The 20522-nt window shown below is 42.3% G+C and overlaps 1 protein-coding gene and 1 pseudogene across 5 annotated transcripts; one reads left to right on the forward strand and one right to left on the reverse strand.

Moving 5' to 3' along the window:
* Positions 1-1632: 1632 nt before the first annotated feature.
* On the reverse strand, positions 1633-5377 carry LOC116463425 (galactosylgalactosylxylosylprotein 3-beta-glucuronosyltransferase 3-like; annotated as a pseudogene).
* Positions 5378-5531: 154 nt separating this feature from the next.
* Positions 5532-20223, forward strand: LOC116463443 (tripartite motif-containing protein 59-like). Of its 5 annotated transcripts, none has more exons than XM_032146546.2 (3): positions 5532-5748; positions 6552-6621; positions 16551-20216. In XM_032146546.2, the coding sequence occupies exons 1-3, from the start codon at positions 5678-5680 to the stop codon at positions 17763-17765; spliced, it is 1356 nt and encodes a 451-aa protein (XP_032002437.1). In that variant the 5' UTR covers positions 5532-5677; the 3' UTR covers positions 17766-20216. The 5 variants fall into 5 exon arrangements, with proteins under 5 accessions (XP_032002437.1, XP_032002441.1, XP_032002438.1 ...); XM_032146550.2 differs by having other exon boundaries at positions 5548-5655; positions 16551-20223; XM_032146547.2 differs by having other exon boundaries at positions 5548-5655; positions 6552-6625.
* Positions 20224-20522: the final 299 nt, after the last annotated feature.

Consider the following 20522-nt stretch of genomic DNA (forward strand, 5'->3'; position numbering starts at 1 on the left):
TCTTTATTAGAATTCTGCTGAGGCTGACCGGGCACGGTGGCTCACGCCTGTAATCCCAGCACTTTGGGAGGCCGAGGCGGGTGGATCACGAGGTCAGGAGATCGAGACCGTCCTGGCTAACACAGTGAAACCCCGTCTCTACTAAAAATACAAAAAATTAGCCGGGCGAGGTGGCGGGCACCTGTAGTCCCAGCTACTCGGGAGGCTGAGGCAGGAGACTGCCGTGAACCCCGGGGGGGGGAGCCTGCAGTGAGCCGAGATCGCACTATTGCACTCCAGCCTGGGCGACAGCGAGACTCTGTCTCAAAAAAAAAAAAAGAATTCTGCTGAGGCTAATGTGATGGGAGACAAGAGTGGAGTATTTAAACTCTGTAGCTATTAATACCCCTAATCAAAGTGTTTTAGCTTGCCTATAGGGCACTTCTCTGTTACTGATGCCTCCTGTTTTAGCAACTGAGACAGAAGATGCCTAGAAGCAAAAAGTCTGACCTGAGCACCAAAAGGTTGTCATAATTAAAAAAAAAAAAATTCTTTGTAGAGATGGGGTCTCACCATGTTGCCCATGGCTGGTCTCAAACTCCTGAACTCAACTGATCCGCCTGCCTCTGTTTCCCAAAGTGCTGGGATTACAGGCATAAGCCACCACACTTGGCCTGGTTGTCATAAAATTAATGTTATATTGCCTCCTCTTCTACACCTGGTAATAACTGCAAATGTTTATCATCTTTTATCTCTTTCCAATATTCTATCAAAAGATTACTGGAAGTAAGGCCGGGTGCGGTGGCTCAAGCCTATAAACCCAGCACTTTGGGAGGCCAAGGTGGGTGGATCACTTGAGGTTAGGAGTTCAAGACCAGTCTGGCCAATATGGTGAAACCCCATCTCTACTAAAAATACAAAAATTAGTTGGACATAGTGGTACATGCCTGTAATCCCAGCTACTTGGGAAGCTGAGGCAGGAGAATCGCTTGAACCTGGGAGGTGGAAGTTGTAGTGAGCCGAGATCGCGCCACTGCACTCCAGCCTGGGCGACAGAGCAAGACTCTATCTTCAAAAAAAAAAAAAAAAAAAAAAATAGAGAGAGACCCCCAAGCAGCTCAACTCAACTGTCCTCTTCCCCACCTGTTTTTTGGGTGGCTGAGCAACTTACCACCTGAGTTTTAGGCTTATGGATTTGAAGCATGTACTCCTGCATTTGAGTATTAGTTCTCTTGTCCCACCTTCCCAGAAAAACATTATCTTTTGTAGAGTATGTTAATCACAATCCACAAAACCAAGTATGCCAAGTTGTCTGCCACCACTGAGGCCACCATTGTTTTTGTAGGCTCCTGTGGTTCTCCACACCATCCCAGCCTCCTCAACCCCCAAATTATTGCTGGGCTACAGAAATCTTGAATCTTTGGCAGGGTTGGGAACCCATAGGCCTCTAAAGCAGACTCCCTGGAGGCACCAATATAACCCTTCCCTTTTGGTGTCATAGTTTTCCCCCACTAGGACCTGAGTCATCTCTATTTTGGGGCAAACAATTCTTTCTGCTTCTCTCAAGCATTTGGCCTCTTCCTTCAAATATTTTTTTTTTCTTCAGGTTGAGATTCTTTATTCTGGAGGTAGGAAGGGGGTCAGCATGCTCAGGTGGGGAGGGTCCAGCCCAGTTCCTCCAGCCCCCCAGTGCATGTCCAGCCCCAATAAGTTACCCAGTTACTCAGCTGCCCTCCCTCCTGGGTCCGTCTGTCCTTCTGTTCCACCCTAGACAGGGCCAACCTGGCTCAATACAAGGGCTGCTTGTCCCCAGCCTGTGGGCAGTGCCACATGGCAGGCTGGGGGAGAGGTGAAGCAGCAGGACCATGCCCTGGGCCTGGAGGGGCAGAGGGGCCACTTCTGGCTTCAAGGGGTCAGGACTTGGAAAACCACATCCTGGGCAGGCCTGGGGCCCAGTCCCACAAGGTCTATGACAGAAAAGAGGTGGTAGTTGGGTTGGGGCCGCCATCACACCTCAATTGCTGGGTCTGAGCCCCGGCCCTGCCGTTGCAGCTGCTCCTCCTGCTTCATCTTGGGCTTCTCTGTGTAAGCGACATGAGTACCCGAGTGCAGTTGGCAGCCTGTGGCTCCAGGTCCTTGGGATCCACAAGGTGGCTTAGAAGACTGCTCTCCAGGTGGCTCCGGGGAGCAGTGGAATCAAACTGGGCATTGGGCTTAGCTAATAGCAAGGGCAGGGCCACAGCAAATCCGGCCATATCCACAGGGAAGGGCCTGTTGGGCTCCCATGCTTTGTGGAAGCCCACTACCCGGCCATCCTGTACCTGAGGGCCCTCGAATCGCAGGCCACCCACCAGCCCCACAGGCCACACTGAGACACCACAGGTCCAGTGCATCTCCTCAAACAGCTCCCGGCTGTAGGTGTTGTCATTGTCAGCCAAGTACACGACTCCTTGGGTCCCTGGTGGTGGTGGGTCCTTCTCCCCACCTACAGCACCCCCTCTGCCCCGGAGCCAGTCCAGGGCCTTGTTCCACCGCTTGACACCACGGGGATGAACTCAGCCAGGCTTGCCGTCCCGAAGCTGCTGGGCTTTGGGCGTGAGGACCACCAGGTGTGTGAAGAGGAGGCCAGAGACAGCCAGCAGCCCTGAGACCAGCGGGGTGGGACCCTCAGCATCCTCCACCAGCAGCCAATGCAGCCGGGGCACCAGGCTCAGTGTCTGGGACAGCCGTACCAGCTCTGCCTTCTGTACCAGCCTGGCATAGGTGGGGGTAACAACATAGATAGTAGGCAGGGCCTCAGGTTCAGGGGGCTGGGCAGGGGCAGGGGGTGGCCGTCGGAGTTCCGCTTGCAGCTGGGAAATCCTCAGATCCTTCTGCTGTAGCTGCTTGGCTGCTGCCCGCAGGGGAGGAAGGCAGTCACATGGCTGGCCAGCACGTAGAGGAGGCCGGCGATCGACACCAGGAAGTAGGCGAGAAACACGTTCTTCAGCTTCAACTTCATGGCCGCGCCGCCGGCGCCCGAGCAGGCGGGATCTCTCAAATACTATTTTTCTCCATGGGCTCAGGCTTTTTGGGAAACAACAGCCAGTAAGTCTAGTGTGAGGTTCTTCTGTTTTCTTGCTACATACATAACTGTTTTGGGGTAAGAAAGCACAGAGGGGAAAACAGGTGAAAAAAATCATAGCTCAAAAACATTTTCAGCCATATTAATTCAATTCCAGAAGCAATTACACTTTTTTTAAAAGACAATAATTTAATAGAAATATAGTGCATTTACTGCTATGGATAGATAATTCATAATATGTTGGGTTTTTTTGTTCGTTTTTGAGACAGGGTCTCACTCAGCTGCCCAGGCTGGAGTGCAGTGGTGTGATCATAACTCACTGTGGCCCTGATTTCCTGGGCTCAAGCAATCTTCCTGCCTCAGTCTCCCAAGTAGCTGGGACTACAGGTGTGAGCCACCACTCTGGCTAATTATTTTATTTTTTGTAGAGATGGGTTCTCACTTTGTGGCCCAGACTGCTCTCAAATTCCCGAGCTCAAGCAGTTCTTCCACTTTGGCCTCCCAAAGTGCTGGAATTACACACATGAGCCACTAGGCCTGTCCCACATGTTGTTTTGACAGGAAGTTACAAAGATGTCTATCAGGATGACTCCAATGTTTAATAGAAAATGTACATAAAGTCAAAACGAATATTTACCACCATGAAACAGTAGCTACCACTACAATTCACACTTCATAAGCAACCTTTTTAGGAGCTGAATTGGTGAAGCTGAGATGGACTAAGGCCTAATATTGCCTGACTTTCTGCTTTATATCTTTAATATTTTCTGTAATATACTGAATAAAAGCCTAGGACCTGGATGTACTGCAATGTGCAGTATATAGAGCCCATAGCTTTTTTTTTTTTTTTTTTTTCTGGAATGCAGTGGTGCCATTTTGGCTCACTGCAACCTCCGCCTCCCGGGTTCAAGCGATTCTCCTGCCCCAGCCTCCCGACTAGCTGGGATTACAGGTGCCTGTCACCACGCCCAGCTAATTTTTGTATTTTTAGTAGAGATGGGGTTTCACCATGTTGGCCAGGCTGGTCTCGAACTCCTGACCACAGGTGATCCACCTGCCTTGGCCTCCCGAAAGTGCTGGGATTACAGGCCTGAGCCACTGCACCCGGCCTAGAGCCCACATCTTTATTTAGCACATTAGTAAACAAAATGACCTAAGTGTAGTTATTTGAAGTTAAATAATTTAAACTTAAAGCTGTTGGAACTTTATTCTGAGCCTTGAGAGGAATGTGGCTACAGCCTGAGTCAAGCAGCAGGCATCTGCAACGTCTGCCTTTTGTTTCTATAAATAATTAAAATAGGAGGACCAAACCATACCAGAGATACAACCCCCTGAGATCACTACCCCTCCTCATGGAGTAACAAAGTACCCTTTCTTGGAATGTAGCAATCTGTAACCTACCAAATAGCTGTAAGTATGCACTGGTCTCTTAACGGGAAATGAAATCCTGTTAAAATTTGTCTCTGGCCACCTAAGTGAAACCTTAACTTCTTCACTTTGGAATGCTGACCCCATTTGGAGCTGGTGTCTCCTGGGTGGCTACCCTCAAGCCTTACGCTGGAATAAACTCTATCCTTAATCATATTTCCAGAACCTCACTATTTAAGGTTGACAGGAGAGGGAAGCGGTGATGTCTTGAGATAAAGCTGAATAAAGTTTCTCAAGAAAAAAAGGGAAAGGGACCTCTGAGCTGTACGTTGTTTTCTAACTCTAGGGAGTTAGAGATGAAGTAGGAACTTGAAATTGGAAGTGTTGAGTTGGACAGCCCTCATCTCTAGGCAATACTTTCATAAAGTGGAAAAATGGGAGAAGAGGACGAAGGCTAGGGAGAGACGCAGGGATCCACCCAACCCAGTCCCGGGTTTCCCACTCGCTCTCGGAGTTGAATACAAAGAGCGCTCCAAAGCCCAGTGCTCCGGTGGGTCAGGTCTCCGGAATGCGTAAACAAAAGCAAACAGCTGAGCGGCGAAGGGCGCAGGCGACAGGTGTGGGTGTGCCCTGAGGATGCGTGGCGACTTCCGGGAGCAGCGGGTCTGTGAGGCAACGATGGAAGACACTGCGCTCCACAGCCTAGCAGCAGGCCCCGCCCCGTGTGGCTCCAAGTGAAAGATAATTCCTCAGAAGCCGTCGGCCGCCGGCGCTTCGCCTTGTCCCGCGCCAGGCCCCGCCTCTCCCCCAGACCACCGGTGCCATCCGGATTCCCCAGGCGGGACCCCAGTTCACGAAGCCCACTGGCCGAAGCCCCCCGCAGGATAGAGAGCCTCTACTGCGAGGCCAAGCTTCCGAGAGGTGGCCTGTGCCTAGCACGCAGGCGCGGAAAGCTGGGCGCCAGCCTTGAACTGACCCCAGCCACCTGCTTCGGGCCGCGCCGTCTGCCGTTTATTTTCGAACGAGCCCAGCAATAGTTCCCATTGGCCAATGCCTTGCAGTTGAATGTTGCCTGCAGACTGCGCCTGCGCCGCGACGCTCCGCGAGGCCCCGCCCGGTCTGGGCACCTGAAGCCCTTCGGGGCGGAGGAGGGCGGGGACTCGGGGCGGCTCTCAGCATCCGCCTGGAGCCCGTGGCGCTGTGTTTCGGTGCTGTGGAGTTGCCTGGTCCGCCTCCTCCCCGCGGTGAGTCTAAGGACCTTTACGGATGCGAGAAGGTGGTTTTGAGTCTTTTTTCTTTTCCTGTAGCACAGGCTGGTGTGCCCAGTGTGTTTGGCGGTGAGTCCTGGGGGCGTGACGATGGAGGGAGTGGCTTGGGACCTGCACTCATTCCCTCTTGTCCCACACTGGAGTTTGGGAAGCCACTTTCCCGTCCCTCCACTGTGGAGCTGCGTTCCTGTGAGGGAGGAGGCCCTCTGTGGTGGCGAGGGTGAGCTGAGCGGACGCCGCCGAGTCGGTCAGCCCCGCGGGGTTGGGGACGGGCGGGTGCCGAGGCGGAGGCGCGTTAGGAGGGAGGCCTGGGAGAGAGGAGCTTTGAGAAGGGGAAGGGAAGAGTACTGCCATTTTGAGCCCCTTTGTGGGGGGTGCTCGCAGGACTTAAGTGAGGTAGGTGCAGTTACCCATTTTACAGATGTGAAGCCTCACTTTTGAGAGGTATTTGGTAATACTGACCCAGGTCCCACAGCATTGACATGGCAGAACAGAGAGATGAGCAAACTATACTAAATCAGTTATAATTTAGAGCTGGCAAAGTATTTTACTCCCGTGGATGCTTTTGTCTTGTAGTTAATTTTAAGCACTCTAAAACGACCGTGAATGTTTTTTCTGCCATCACCAGAGAGCTCATAAGCTACTTGACGTTGTGAAAAGAGGTCCTTTGTGGCAGTCTGGTCAGTTAGGATTTTCAAGGAACAAGTCATACCTCTACTGCAGCTCCAGCAGCTGTGTTGGTGTTTGTGACTTTTCTGAAAACACAGTGAAGCATCGTGAAGATAAACATCAAAGACAGTGAACTAACAACCATTTTTATGACATGAGACAATAAATTGAAAACATTAAAGATAACATTATTTTAATTTTAGAATAAGAATAAAAGATTCTGGAGGAGTTGGAGAAGAGTGTATTCAGTCCCCAAACCACGAGATTGACGAAGTAGGTAAGTTCTGGGAAATTAAATATGAAAAACAATTAAGTTTTTACAGAGTGTATGATTTTAAACTATAAAGTGAAATTTACAAGTCTTTTGAAAAAACATTGTGTTGGTGGTGTATAAAATTCCAACCATCTTATCGAAGGAGCGGAGCATAAAGTGAAAAGTAAACAACTCCCTTCTCTGATCTATACCTTAAAGGTAGTCACTTAACTTTTTTGTACATCCTTCTAGAAATTTTACAAGAATGTGTACATCTCAAAACACATGCAAAGTTGTTATTTTATACATACAGATCTGCAGAACTACACAAAACTGCAAATTAAGTTACCTGGATACTTTTTCACTGTGCGTTCATATATTGGTCTTTTTAAATGAGTAAGTGGCTATTTAATCTGGCAAGGTGAAATTTTGATTTTAGGTAATGTTAGTTTTGACATTGCCTTTCACCAAACACGTTGATGAATATTTCCCACCAGATATATTTTTACTTTGAAAAGTATAACAAAAGCAATTAAAGCCTTAATTTCTCAAGTCAATTCCTGGTTAAATTGAATTAATAGTCTTTTTTTGTTTTGTTTTTATTTTTATTTTTTAGTTTAGGGAAACAGGTTGATATCAAAATGAAAGAAAATAGTACAGATGGACAAAGAGAGTTAAAATCAGCTCACCATAGGATTTTTTAATTTGAAAAAGTTAAGGTGATCTCTCATTATTTTTGTGTATTTATATGTGACAGAATTATTTTTAAAAATCTTTTTTCTCAGACTTTCTGCAACAATGTTAAAAAAAATCATATATGTATATAAATGGTGCAGTTGTAATTATTTCTTAAGTCTTGAATTGCATGAAATGTATTTCTTCTTTATCAGTTAGCGCCACAAAGATGTGAGCCCCAATTTGGGTGGTGGCACCACTTGAATTTTCCCATACTTAAAGCTGACTCACTAGAAGTCTTGGGGCAAGTCATCGAATTCTATAACGTAGTAAATGTATTTTCCTTTCAGAAGTTGTGAAATGTAATTAACATTTTACAACTGTTGATGTTTAGAGTTGAAAGGCAGGAAAGCATTAGTGAATTAAAACTTAAAAACTGGTTTACACAGGAGAATGCGTAATGATATTTTTGGTGCTATTTAATCGTCTATTATACTGTCTATTACCTAATATGCCAGTTAGACATCAGGGAGGCTCCCTAGTGAATTGGCCCTCTGGAGAAAGACTTAATACAAAGTTTGGAAATTCAGAAATGTATTTGTTTTGACACTTAAACACACAAGACATTAGTGAAATAATTTGTAAGTAGAGTGATTTAGCCTCAGGTTTCTTTCTGAGAAGATTCATTTTTTCATATTCATATTTCTCGGTTACTTTTAAAAGAGAAGCAGGAAATCTTGAACTACTGGTTTTTACATGAGCTTAGTACTCACTAGAGGAAAATACATTTTACATGTATTATTTTACTTTTTTGCTTTTTAAAAACATACAGTAGTATAAATTGATTCAAATTCATTTAGCAAAAGAAAGACTGGATAATAGGCAAGACACTTGAAAATTTTTTAAAGTTTTTTTTTATTGTGTAAAATATACTAAACATAAAATTTACCATTTTAATTTTTTTAAGTATGCAGTTTGGTGGTATTAAATACATTCAAATTGTTTTGTAATTATCACCATCAACTATCTCCGTAACTTTTTCATCTTCCCAAACTGAAACTGTGTACCCATTAAACCAGCAGTCCTCAACCTGTTTGGCACCAGGGACCTGTCTTGTGGAAGACAGTTTTTCCATGGACGGGTGGGGGTGGGTGGTGCATGGTTTTGGGATAAAACTGTTCTGCCGCACATCATCAGGCATTAGTTAGATTCTCACAATGAGCCACAACATAGATCCCTCGTGTGTGCAGTTCACAGTAGGGTTCACGCTCTTAGGAGAATCTAATGCTGACACTGATCTGGCAGGAGGCAGAGCTCAGGTGGGCTTGAGGCGGAGCTCAGGTGGGCTTGCCTGCCGCCATGGTGGGGGTGCAGGGTGGGTAGGAAGGGTTGGGGACCCCTGCATTAAACGATAACTCTACATCTTCCCTGCTCTCAAGCCCTGGCAACTACCATTCTACTTTCTGTCTTTGAGGACTGCTTGTTGGTTTTGATATTGTATATATTATATGCTTTTTTCACGTATAATGTGAATGTAAATTTTTTTCCATTGAACTAATTGACTGAATTATATTAATAGATTTTTCGTTATTGAATTAACTTTGTATTTCTGGAAAGAACCTTATTTAGTCATAGTACAGTGTTTTTTTTAATGTACTCCTGTATTTGTTTTTGCTAACATTGTATTTAGAATTTTACATCAGTGTCCATTTTTGAAATTAGTCCATTTTTAGTTTGTATTGTCTCAGGTTTTGGAATCATGTTATACTGTCTTCAAAACATTTAGCAAACTTTTCATATTTGTATTCTGGAACAGTTGAGTAGGACCTAATCCACACTCAAGGGAGAGGAGATTTCAAGAGTATCAAGGAAGTGTAGGTCATTGGGGGCCATTTTAGAGGCTGCCTATCACAGATAGCTAATGGCTTGTTTATTTACTTAAAGAACCAACTCTTAGACTGGTCATGGTGGCTCACAGCTGTAATCCTGGCACTTTGGGAGGCTGACGGGGGGGAGGATCACTTGAGGCTAGGAGTTTGAGACCAGCCTGGGCAATATAGTGAGACCCTATCTCTACAAAGCATAAAAACATTAGGCATGCGTGTTAACATGCACCTATCAGCTACTTGGGAGGCTGAGCTGGAAGGATTGTTTGAGCCTGGGAAGTTGAGGCTGCAGTGAGCCATGGTCACACCACTGCATTTCCAGCCCTGGTGACAGAGCAAGACTCAGTCTCAAAAACTGGGTTTATCAGTTCTAGCAATTTTTTTTTTTTTTTTTTTTTTTTGAGACACAGTCTTGCTCTGTCACCCAGACTGGAGTGTAATGGCATGATCTCAGCTCACTGTGACCTCCGCCTCCCAGGTTTAAGCGATTCTCCTGCCTCAGCCTCCCGAGTAGCTGGGATTATAGGTGCCTGTCACCCTGCCCAGCTAATTTTTGTATTTTTAGTAGAGACGGGGTTTTGTCATGTTGGCCAGGCTGGTCTCGAACTCCTGACTTCAGGTGGTCTGCCTGCCTCGGCCTCCCAAAGTACTGGGATTACAGGTGTGAGCCACAGTGCCCAGCCAGTTTTAGCAATTTAAGTTTTCTAGTTCATTATCATCTTCCATTTATCTTTATTCTTTTTTTTTTTTTTTTTGAGACAAAGTGTGGCTCTGTAGTCTAGGCTGGAATGCAGTGAAACGACCATGGCTTATGGCTCACTGCAGCCTGGACCTCCCAGGCTCAAGCAATCCTCCCTCCTCAGCCTCCTGAGTAGCTGGGACTAATAGGTATGCGCCACCATACTTGGCTAAGTTTTTTTATTTTTTGTAGAGATGGGGTTTCACTGTGTTGCCAGGGCTGGTCTTGAATTGCTGGGCTCAAGTGATCCTTCCACCTTGGCCTTCCACAGTGCTGGGATTACAGGTATGAGCCATCACGCCAGGCCAATTTTTATTCTTTTTTTTCCACTTTTCTTCTTTTTTTAAGTTGAATTATTTTATATTCCTTTTGGTTTGGTAAGTAAAGTGTATGGTGTCAGCTCTGCCCATGTAATTTTTTTTTTAGCTCTGTAGATTTTACTGAAGAGTATTTCTGTTGTTTCACATGAATAAATTATGTCTTGGCTGTGTACAGAATTCTCAGCTCATATCCCTTTCCTTCTAGACTTTGTGGACATTGCTACATTGTGGTCTAGCATTCCTTGTTGCTGGTGATGTTCTGGTTATTTCCTGCTGTGTAACAAACATCTGAAAGCTTGGCTGGCCAGATATTCAAGATGTCTTTTTCACTCATGTGTCTGGCAGCTCCTTGCCCTTCTATTTGGCCTCTCTTCAGCAAAGTAGCCTGGACTTCTTACATAGCAGTTTGTGGCTCCGAGGCCGCAACCTGCCAAACTAGTTAAGGGCTATACCTAGAACTCACCACATCACTTATACTGTATCCTGTTGGTCAGAGCAATCACATGGCCCACACATATTCTAATAGGGGGAGAATAGATTTCATCTCTTCATGCGCAGGGAGTAGCAGCAAAGTCACATTACAGGACAGCTCATGTGGGAGATAATTATTGTGGCCATTCCAATTTTGGAAATTCCAGTCTCCCAGAGGAGAATTCTGAGACCTTTGGTTTTGTTTTCCTTTTTTCATCCTTCTTTTCTGTGTGGATACTTGTAGGATTATCCTTATTTCTTTAAAATTGTATTATATTTTTAATTGCTTAATAGTTAAAAGTGAAACCATGTTTTATAGCTGTATGAAGGAAACCAATATATTTTACCCCAAAATATATTTCCTTGATATATTTCAAAATGGCTATTCAGAAGGGCTGGAAATGCAAACATAGCTGCAAAGCTGTCTTGGGGAGATTTGCATCGGTAGAGAATCTGCCCTGATGCAGCCAGGCTTTCTCTGAAGTCTGCCCCCTTGTCTGGATCTAGGAAAGGTTAACTGAGAGTCTGAGGTCTCCAAAGGTCTGAAAGAAACATTTTCTGTCTATTCTCTCTGAGGACTGCTCCCAGTGAGGTTTCACCTACGTAATAAGTCCACTGTTGCTAGCCAGGGTCCTTTTCTCACATAACCTTTTCTTTTTTTTAAAAAAAAAAAAAAAAAAAAAGTGAAACCATGATTTATAATGAAAAACAGATTCTTGCCCTCTAGAAGCAGTCACTTTTATCTGCTTTAACATTTCTTTTGGTATTTTCTTTTATATTTCTAGATATTTATTTTTTGTGGGTTATTTTTTAAGTATGTATTGACTTTCTTATAAGGAAAAATTAAGATTTAGTTCTTAAACTGTTTCCTTTCCTCATTTTCCCCCTCAATATAATTTTGTTACTCTTTGGTAAAATCAGTATTTGATATTTACAATATTATGACTGTTACAGTGACAGCTGAGCCATATACTATATTATTAATATTTCCTCTCTTTTCATGATTCCATCACGTTTTTTCCCTAAATTTAGTTACCTCTCAATATGTTTCATATACATGAAGCATTTCTGTCAGTTTCATTTATTTACTTAAAGATCTGTCTTCTGCATGCCTGAAATCACAGCACTTTGGGAGGTCGAGGCGGGCAGATCATGAGGTCAGGACATTGAGACCATCCTGGCTATCATGGTGAAACCCCATCTCTACTAAAAATACAAAAAAATTAGCTGGGCGTGGTGGCGAGCGCCTGTAGTCCTAGCTACTGGGGAAGCTGAGGCAGGAGAATGGCATGAACCCAAGAGGCAGAGCTTGCAGTGGGCGGAGATAGTGCCACTGCACTCCAGCCTGGGCGACAGAGCGAGACTCTGTTTCAAAAAAAAAAAAAGATCTGTCTTTTGGATCTTTCTTCCTCTTCTAGAGTGACTCTTCCCTAGGCTTTCACAGTTGTCCTGGACTTTATTTCACCATTATGCTGGTGAACATTCTTGCTTTTCTTTTCTCCCTGCAGTAGCTTCTTTAGAAAGAGTGGAAGAAGGTTGTTCATTTTTGAGATCTTGTATTGTCCAACTGTCTTTATATAAAAATGGATTTTTTTTTTCTAGGTATAGAATTTTAATTTCCATTTCAGAAGCCATTTTTTTTTCCCTAAGAATATCAAAGGCATTACTCCATTGTCTTATTATTTCCAGTGTTATTGATGTTTTTACTGTTTGGAAACCTACATACAGCATAGCTAAATCCAAGATGTTCATCCTAGAAGATATACATAGGTTAATTTTTTGTTCTTTTTCTTCCTTTCAGAAGCCTAGACTGGTTGTGGAAAATTTCTGCTGCATAAAATTTCATACTGGTTTCTGAAAGAACTAGCCTGTAAGCATGGTAGCCACCTGTATCTTTTTTTTTTCTAAAAAAAAAAAAAAAAAAAAAGACAGGGTCTTGCTCTGTTGCCTAGGCTGGAGTGCAGTGGAATAGTCGTGGCTCACTGCAGCCTCAACTTCTTGGGCTCAAGTGAAGTGATCCTCCTGCCTCAGCTTCCCACGTAGCTGGGATTATAGGTGTGTATCACTGTGCCCAACTAATGTTTAATTTTTCATAGAGATGGGGTCTCATGGTGTTGCCCAGGTTGGTCTTGAACTCCTGGCTTCAAGTGATCTTCCCACCTCGGCCTCCCAAAGTGCTGGAATTACAGGCATGAGCCACTGCACCTGGCCCACCTATATAGTTTACTTCTCAGGCAGCAACCAGAGTCAGAAAGTTCCTGACCTTAAAGGAAGTTATTTTTCAGTTCTAGTTTCTCTTGAATTTGTTGCCTAAAATTAGTTTTTAATCAATAAATCAGTGAGAAAAGGGTAGTCTGAGAATAGATTTTGACTTCTGTGAACTTCAAGTTATCCACAAATTTTTGTCTAAAAAGTATTATTAAAAATTTTACATATGATAGCAGTAACTTTGAGACCAACCATGATTTTTGCTTCCTTTTTTTTTTTTCCCCTTTTTTTGAGACAGAGTCTTGCTCTGTTGCCCAGGCTGGAGTGCAGTTGCGCCATCTCATCCCTCAGCTTCCTGAGTAGCTGGGATTATAGGGATTACAGGTGTGCGCCACCATGCCTGGCTAATTTTTGCATTTTTTGTAGATACAGGGTTTCACCATGTTGGCCAGGCTGGTCTCAAACTCCTTGCCTCAAGTGATCCACCTGCTTTGGCCTGCTTCCATTTTATGTAAGCTTAGGATATGCTTCACGATGTTGTGAATATTCTCATTCTAAAGAAGGTTGAGCTTTTGGGCCCCTAAATGCATTCTCAGAGCTGTTCCCTCGTTTTTTGCAAGCATAGAATAGGGGTTTGGAGAGAAAAGTTAGATTCTATTTTAGGACTAGTTTTGCTACGTAAACAATTGAATAGCTCCAGTAATATTAAATCTAGATTAAATGTATGTCCACTGCCCAAATTTTAGTTCCTACAAAGTGTTATTCTGTTTATTCCTTCAATGTGAATTCTGACATCACTGAAATACTCTGAAAAAACACCTTTGTTTTTCTTGGGTGGTTTCTGTATGACTTCATAGCTTTCTGTAGGTGTAGGGTAAAGTTGTAAAGTCTTGCCAACATGCACTCACTTGAATTTGTCTGCAGCGAATGTCATCTTCTTTACTGTTGCTCAATTACTTCAGATTACTGGAGTGCTTTACAGTTCAAGCGTAGTCTCTGTGTGACACACTTTGGCTCATTCGGGATCTGAATATTGTCATTCCGAATGGAGTGTTTTTTTTCTTTTTTTTTTTTTTTTTGAGACAGAGTCTCACTCTGTCGCCCAGGCTGGTGTGCAGTGGCGTGAACTCGGCTCACTGCAAGCTCTGCCTCCCGGGTTCACGCCATTCTCCTGCCTCAGCCTCCCAAGTGGCTGGGACTACAGGTGCCCGCCACCACGTCCGGCTAATTTTTTTTGTATTTTTAGTAGAGATGGGGTTTCACCATGTTAGCCAGGATGGTCTCAATCTCCTGACCTCATGATCCACCCCCGTCGGCCTCCCAAAGTGCGGAGATTACGGGCGTGAGCCCCTGCGCCCGGCCTGAATGGAGTATTTTCTCATAGATTTTCCTTTTACACCTTTTCCTAAGCAGAGATTTTGCTATTAAAAGACAAAAACCAAAAAACCCCAAAACAAAAATCTGTATTAACACAGGTCTCTGAAAAGGCATTTGTTCATTGAACCAATAACAAGTGAATGCCTGCTGTGTTAAAATTTGTGCCTAATTGCAGGAACATAACCATTTAGACACAATTCCTGCCCTTATAGGAGGCCTACATTCTAATGTATACAGAAAAGTTACAAAATTCTTTCAAATAAAATCTTGTTAAAGTGCTATGAAGTAAAAATGCAGTGTTTAATGAGAATAACAGGGGACCTAATCTGGGGAAAAGGCAGCCTCAAGTTGAGCCTTGAAGGAAGAGTAAGAGTTTGACAGATCGTAAAGATAAGGAGCCAAGTTTGCATTTTATTAAAAATGCAGTTAGTTACTTTTAGTTGCTGTTTTCACAGATTTTTAATCTTAAAAGTTAGTTTTATAGCATGTGATTTGGTAACCTTTATATTTTACGTGAATGGCACTTGGGTGTTTATTTTTTTTTGAGATGGAGTTTCGCTCTTGTTGCCCAGATGAGTGTGATGGTGTAATCTTGGCTCACTGCAACCTCCGCCTCCTGAGTTAAAGCAATTCTCCTGTCTCAGCCTCCCAAGTAGCTGGGATTACAGGCATTTGCCACCACACTGGGCTAATTTTGTATTTTTAGTAGAGACGGAGTTTCTCCATGTTGGTCAGGCTGGTCTCAAACTCCCGACTTCAAGTGATCCACCCACCTCAGCCTCCCAAAGTGCTGGGATTACAGGCGTGAGCCACCGCGCCTGGCCATGGCACTTGGGTTTTTAAGTTTTGCCTAAGGTACTTTCAACAGTGGTGTAACTTGATTTTTCTCTATCAAGGGGTAAGCTAGTCTTTAGAATTGTGGCTTATGCATTGGGGGTAGGTATAAAGGAAAACAGTAGGAGGTGGTAGGGTGCAAAATGGTCAGGCTTCTGTTACTGGAAATATCAATAGTAGCTTGCCAAGAGGTCAAGTTACTTGTGTCAGAGATGGTCTCTGAACAATTGCTGCGTTTCTTTTTCTGTCTCAGAGAAATACTGATCGAGAGACTTTTTCATGAAGGAAAGATGACTAATGGTCTCCTTTTTGTTCTTTACCATTTAGTGCCCTAGTTTTTCACTTAAAAATTAAGGCAATAATTCACAGTTACCATAGTCAACTCTTATCTTTCAAACTGATTTTTATTATGAGGATTAATTCAAAATTTTTCTGCCTTCTAAATCTCCAAGTTAAAATTATTGCCTTAGAAAATTATACTATGCTGATCCTGGGGTTTAAGCATTCTTGTATTCTAATTTGAGAAGCTAAAAAATTTATGGTAGTAACAGTTACTGTGGAGAAATTTGATAACTTGCTTTAGAAACCATTATTGAGCCAACTGGGACATGTTTCCTCCTTTTATATTAAAGAATATACTTTTGCTAAGCCTAACTTGTTATAATAGAAATAGTCTTGTCTACTCATTATATGTGCTTGGTTTTGATTTTATCATCTTAAATGTTAAAACGTTGGACAAAATAGTTGTAATCACTAAGTAGACTTTAACAGAACACTTTGATTTTTAGTCTTTATTAAGTAGTGTATTAGTCTGTTTTCATACTGCTGATAAAGACATACCTGAGACTGGGTAATTTATAAGGAAAAAGAGGTTTAATGGACTCACCGTTCCACGTGGCTGGGGAGACCTCACAATCATGGCAGAAGGTTAAAGGCACGTCTCACATGGCAGCAGACAAGAAAAGAGAATGAGTCAAGCGAAAGGGGTTTCCTCTTACAAAACCATCAGATCTCGTGATACCACAAGAACAGTATGGGGGAACTGCCCCCATGACTAAAGTTATCTACCGCCAAGTCCCTCCCACAACATGTGGGAATTATGGGAGTTACAATTCAAGATGAGATTTGGGTGGAGACACAGCCAAACCATATCACATAGCAACAAATTTAAATAACTTAAATTTGAAGCATTTTACTACAAATTAATGATAATTGCCTTGGGATGATTTTGGTCCCTAAGGAATAAACTCTTAATTGTGATCAGTTATTCACTGTATATACTAGGAATTGAATTACTCAGAAAGCTTCCTTTTAAAAATACCTTGTTCTCTTTTAAATGACAAGCAGTATGGTAACAATTTGGAGGTTAATGCCTAGAATGTTAAATAATATGTACAGGTGTCTCTGTGTAAACTTAAAATACATTTTTCTCTTGACAGGAAATGCACAATTTTGAGGAAGAGTTAACTTGTCCCATATGTTACAGTATTTTTGAAGATCCTCGTGTACTGCCATGCTCTCATACATTTTGTAGAAATTGTTTGGAAAACATTCTTCAGGCATCTGGTAACTTTTATATATGGAGACCTTTACGAATTCCACTCAAGTGCCCTAATTGCAGAAGTATTATTGAAATTGCTCCAACTGGCATTGAATCTTTACCTGTTAATTTTGCACTAAGAGCTATTATTGAAAAGTACCAGCAAGAAGACCATCCAGATATTGTCACCTGCCCTGAACATTACAGGCAACCATTAAATGTTTACTGTCTATTAGACAAAAAATTAGTTTGTGGTCATTGCCTTACCATAGGTCAACATCATGGTCATCCTATAGATGACCTTCAAAGTGCCTATTTGAAAGAAAAGGACACTCCTCAAAAACTGCTTGAACAGTTGACTGACACACACTGGACAGATCTTACCTGTCTTATTGAAAAGCTGGAAGAACAAAAATCTCATTCTGAGAAAATGATCCAAGGCGATAAGGAAGTTGTTCTCCAGTATTTTAAGGAGCTTAATGATATATTAGAACAGAAAAAAAAAAGTTTCCTAACGGCTCTCTGTGATGTTGGTAATCTAATTAATCAAGAATATACTCCACAAATTGAAAGAATGAGGAAAATAAGAGAGCAGCAGCTTGAATTAATGACACTGACAACATCTTTACAAGAAGAGTCTCCACTTACATTTCTTGAAAAAGTTGATGATGTACGCCAGCATGTACAGATCTTGAAACAAAGACCACTTCCTGAGGTTCAACCTGTTGAAATTTATCCTCGAGTAAGCAAAATATTGAAAGAAGAATGGAGCAGAACAGAAATTGGACAAATTAAGAACGTTCTCATTCCCAAAATGAAAATTTCTCCAAAAAGGATGCCATGTTCCTGGCCTGATAAGGATGAAAAGGAAATTGAATTTTTAAAAATTTTAAACATTGTTGTAGTTACATTAATTTCAGTGATACTGATGTCGATACTCTTTTTCAACCAACACATCATAACCTTTTTAAATGAAATCACTTTAATATGGTTTTCTGAAGCCTCTCTATCTGTTTACCAAAGTTTATCTAACAGTCTGCATGAGGTAAAGAATACACTGTGTCACATTTTCTATTTGTTGAAGGAATTCGTATGGAAAATAGTTTCCCATTGAAAACGTCAACCTGAATTGTTTAAATGGGCTTATTCTGTACATTGCTAAATGAAAAATGGGGTGGCATGGATAAATAGCAAACTAAGCTTTATTAGCGCTGCAACTAATATAAACAAATGTTTATATTTGTTACTTCTTTTGGTTAGCAATGATATGTCAAAGTTAGAAATATCTGAAATACTCAAATCTTTGGGAAACAGAATCTAGTAACAATTTGAAAATTAATACACCATCCCATTTTTATTGGCTTTATGAAGGTTGACATAATGTTGCTGTGACATTTAAACATTCTTGTACCAATATTGTCTTTTATCATTATTATATACTGCAGCTAATTGGCTTTACAGTTCTTTATATATATAACAAAATCCTGAAAGTACATATACCTTTATTTTGATGTGGCTTGAAGCTTTTGAATGGATGAATAAGGATGATAGAAAGGTTTCAAAATCAAGCAACAAAGTCTTAAAGTGATAAGGCATGGCTTAAAGATCTTTTGATCAAACATACCTGTGTTTTAGATAGATTTAAGAGCCCTAAATGTTTATCACCATTCACTCCAAATAAAGCTATTGCTTTTGGATAACTGTTAGAGAACAGTGGCTTTTTAAAAGAAATTTTTGAGACTGGGTCTCACCTTGTTGCCCAGGCTGGAGTGTAGTTGTCTAGTCATGACTCACTGCAGTTTCGACCACCCAGGCTCAATTGATCCTCCCGCCTCTGCCTCTGGAGTAGCTGGGACAAGGCACACACCCCCATGCCTGGCTAATTAAAAAATGTTTTTTGTAGAAACGAGGTTTTGCCATATTGCCTAGGTTGGTTTCAAACTTATGGGCTCAAGAGATCTGCCCACCTTGCCTCCCAAAGTGCTGGGATTACAGATGTTAGCCACACTGTGCCTGGGGGCCAGCATTTTCTAATATTGTCGTATTCTATAGTTTGTGTAAATTTAAGATTGTATGTTTTTTCTGCTCGTCAGTCAAATCAGTTCTTGGATTAAAAACTCATTTTTACTAGAACAGAATCATGTTGGTAACTTGGTCTGCAACAGGTTTTGATGGCATCATGTGGACTTTATTCATCTTGACTCATTTAAATTTTCTACCACATTCCCTTAAGCTAATGCAAAAGTACCAACAACTTAATCTTTTTTTTTTTTTTTTTGAGACGGAGTCTTGCTCTGTTGCCCTCGCTGGAGTGCAGTGGCGTGATCTCGGCTCGTTGCAAGCTCTGCCTCCCAGGTTCACACCATTCTCCTGCCTCAGCCTCCCGAGTAGCTGGGACTGCAGGCACCTGCCACCACACCCAGCTAATTTTCTGTATTTTTAGTAGAAACAGGGTTTCACTGTGTTAGCCAGGATGGTCTCGATCTCCTGACCTCATGATCCACCTGCGTCAGCCTCCCAAAGTGCTGGGATTACAGGCGTGAGCCACCACGCCTGGCCCAACAACTTAATCTATTAGCTTTGCCTAAGAGGGCCTATTAAATCAAAGCCCTTTAGTTCCCTTTAACAGGGACTGGAGTTATGATGCATGTGTTACGACTCTTGGCCCACCGTCCATGCAACCCTAAGTGCAGGTTGATGTGCTTTCCAGAAATCCCAAAGGGGCTGCTCTTGGATCACCGAAGAAGAGCTAGTTCAGAAAGACATTCTGGGTCAGATTAGACTATGCTCCTGGCCCTACAGATTGCACATAAACTATCATAAATAAATACAGCTTTTTCAGGGAACTAGTTCTAAAACTCTTATCTGCTGAGAATAAGTCTTAACACTAAGATGACTATTATATCAATTTATTATTAGAATCAGACTTACACCTAGCACAATTAACTATTGTGTGGGCAAAGAACATTTAAAGGGCATAGTAGAGCTAAGGAGAGACACATACTCAGCTATTTAGAGATAAAAATGTTAAGTTGCACTGATTACTTAAAATACTAGTCACACCATAAAAGTGCCCTGTAGTTTCAAAAACACATAAGCAATGAAATGTTTATTAGCCATTATGTTAAGCTACTTAATCTCATTTCTGTGATGTGAATATTTTTAACCCCCACTTTTTGTAGATGAGGGAACCGACAAGTGACTTGCCCAAGGCCATAGAGCTGAGAAAACCCACGCATTCTCTTTTCAGAGTTCATGCTATCACTCAACTTTAAAGTAGGCCAAGATTAATGTTGGTAAGGGTTTGTAATCTGTAAGAATAGCTAAAAACATAAGTATATATGTCATTTTAGATTTGACATTATTTTGTATCTTGCTAGTTTTTAGGAAAACTTTTCATTTTGTTAAGTATGCATGAATATAGTTGAATATATGAGTAACTGGTTCTTATGCTGCTGTTTTGTATTTTTACCAGCAGGAAGATTGCAAAAGTTAACGTATATAAATCTTGAAATATTTCTAAGTTTTATGCATAACAAAATATGTATTTTAATAAACTCTTTGATATTTTATTTGCACTGTCTTAATGAGACTTCCAAACTCAGGAGTGGCAGCTATGAGAGTTGAGTTTCACATGGGTTCTAGGTACTTCTAATTCTTTGAGACTTAGTACTGCAGGCTGGGCACGGTGGCTCATGCCTGTAGTCCAGCACTTTGGGAGGCTGAGGCAGGCAGATCACTTGAGGCCAGGAGTTTGAGACCAGCTTGGCCAACATGGCAAAACCCCACGTCTACCAAAAACTGGGCACTGTGGTGTGCACCTGTAGTCCCAGCTACTCATGTGGCTGAGGCACTTGAATCGCTTGAACCC

The sequence above is a fragment of the Hylobates moloch genome, unplaced genomic scaffold (genome assembly GCF_009828535.3).
Source record: "Hylobates moloch isolate HMO894 unplaced genomic scaffold, HMol_V3 SCAFFOLD_36, whole genome shotgun sequence".
In the NCBI taxonomy this organism is placed as follows: domain Eukaryota; kingdom Metazoa; phylum Chordata; class Mammalia; order Primates; family Hylobatidae; genus Hylobates; species Hylobates moloch.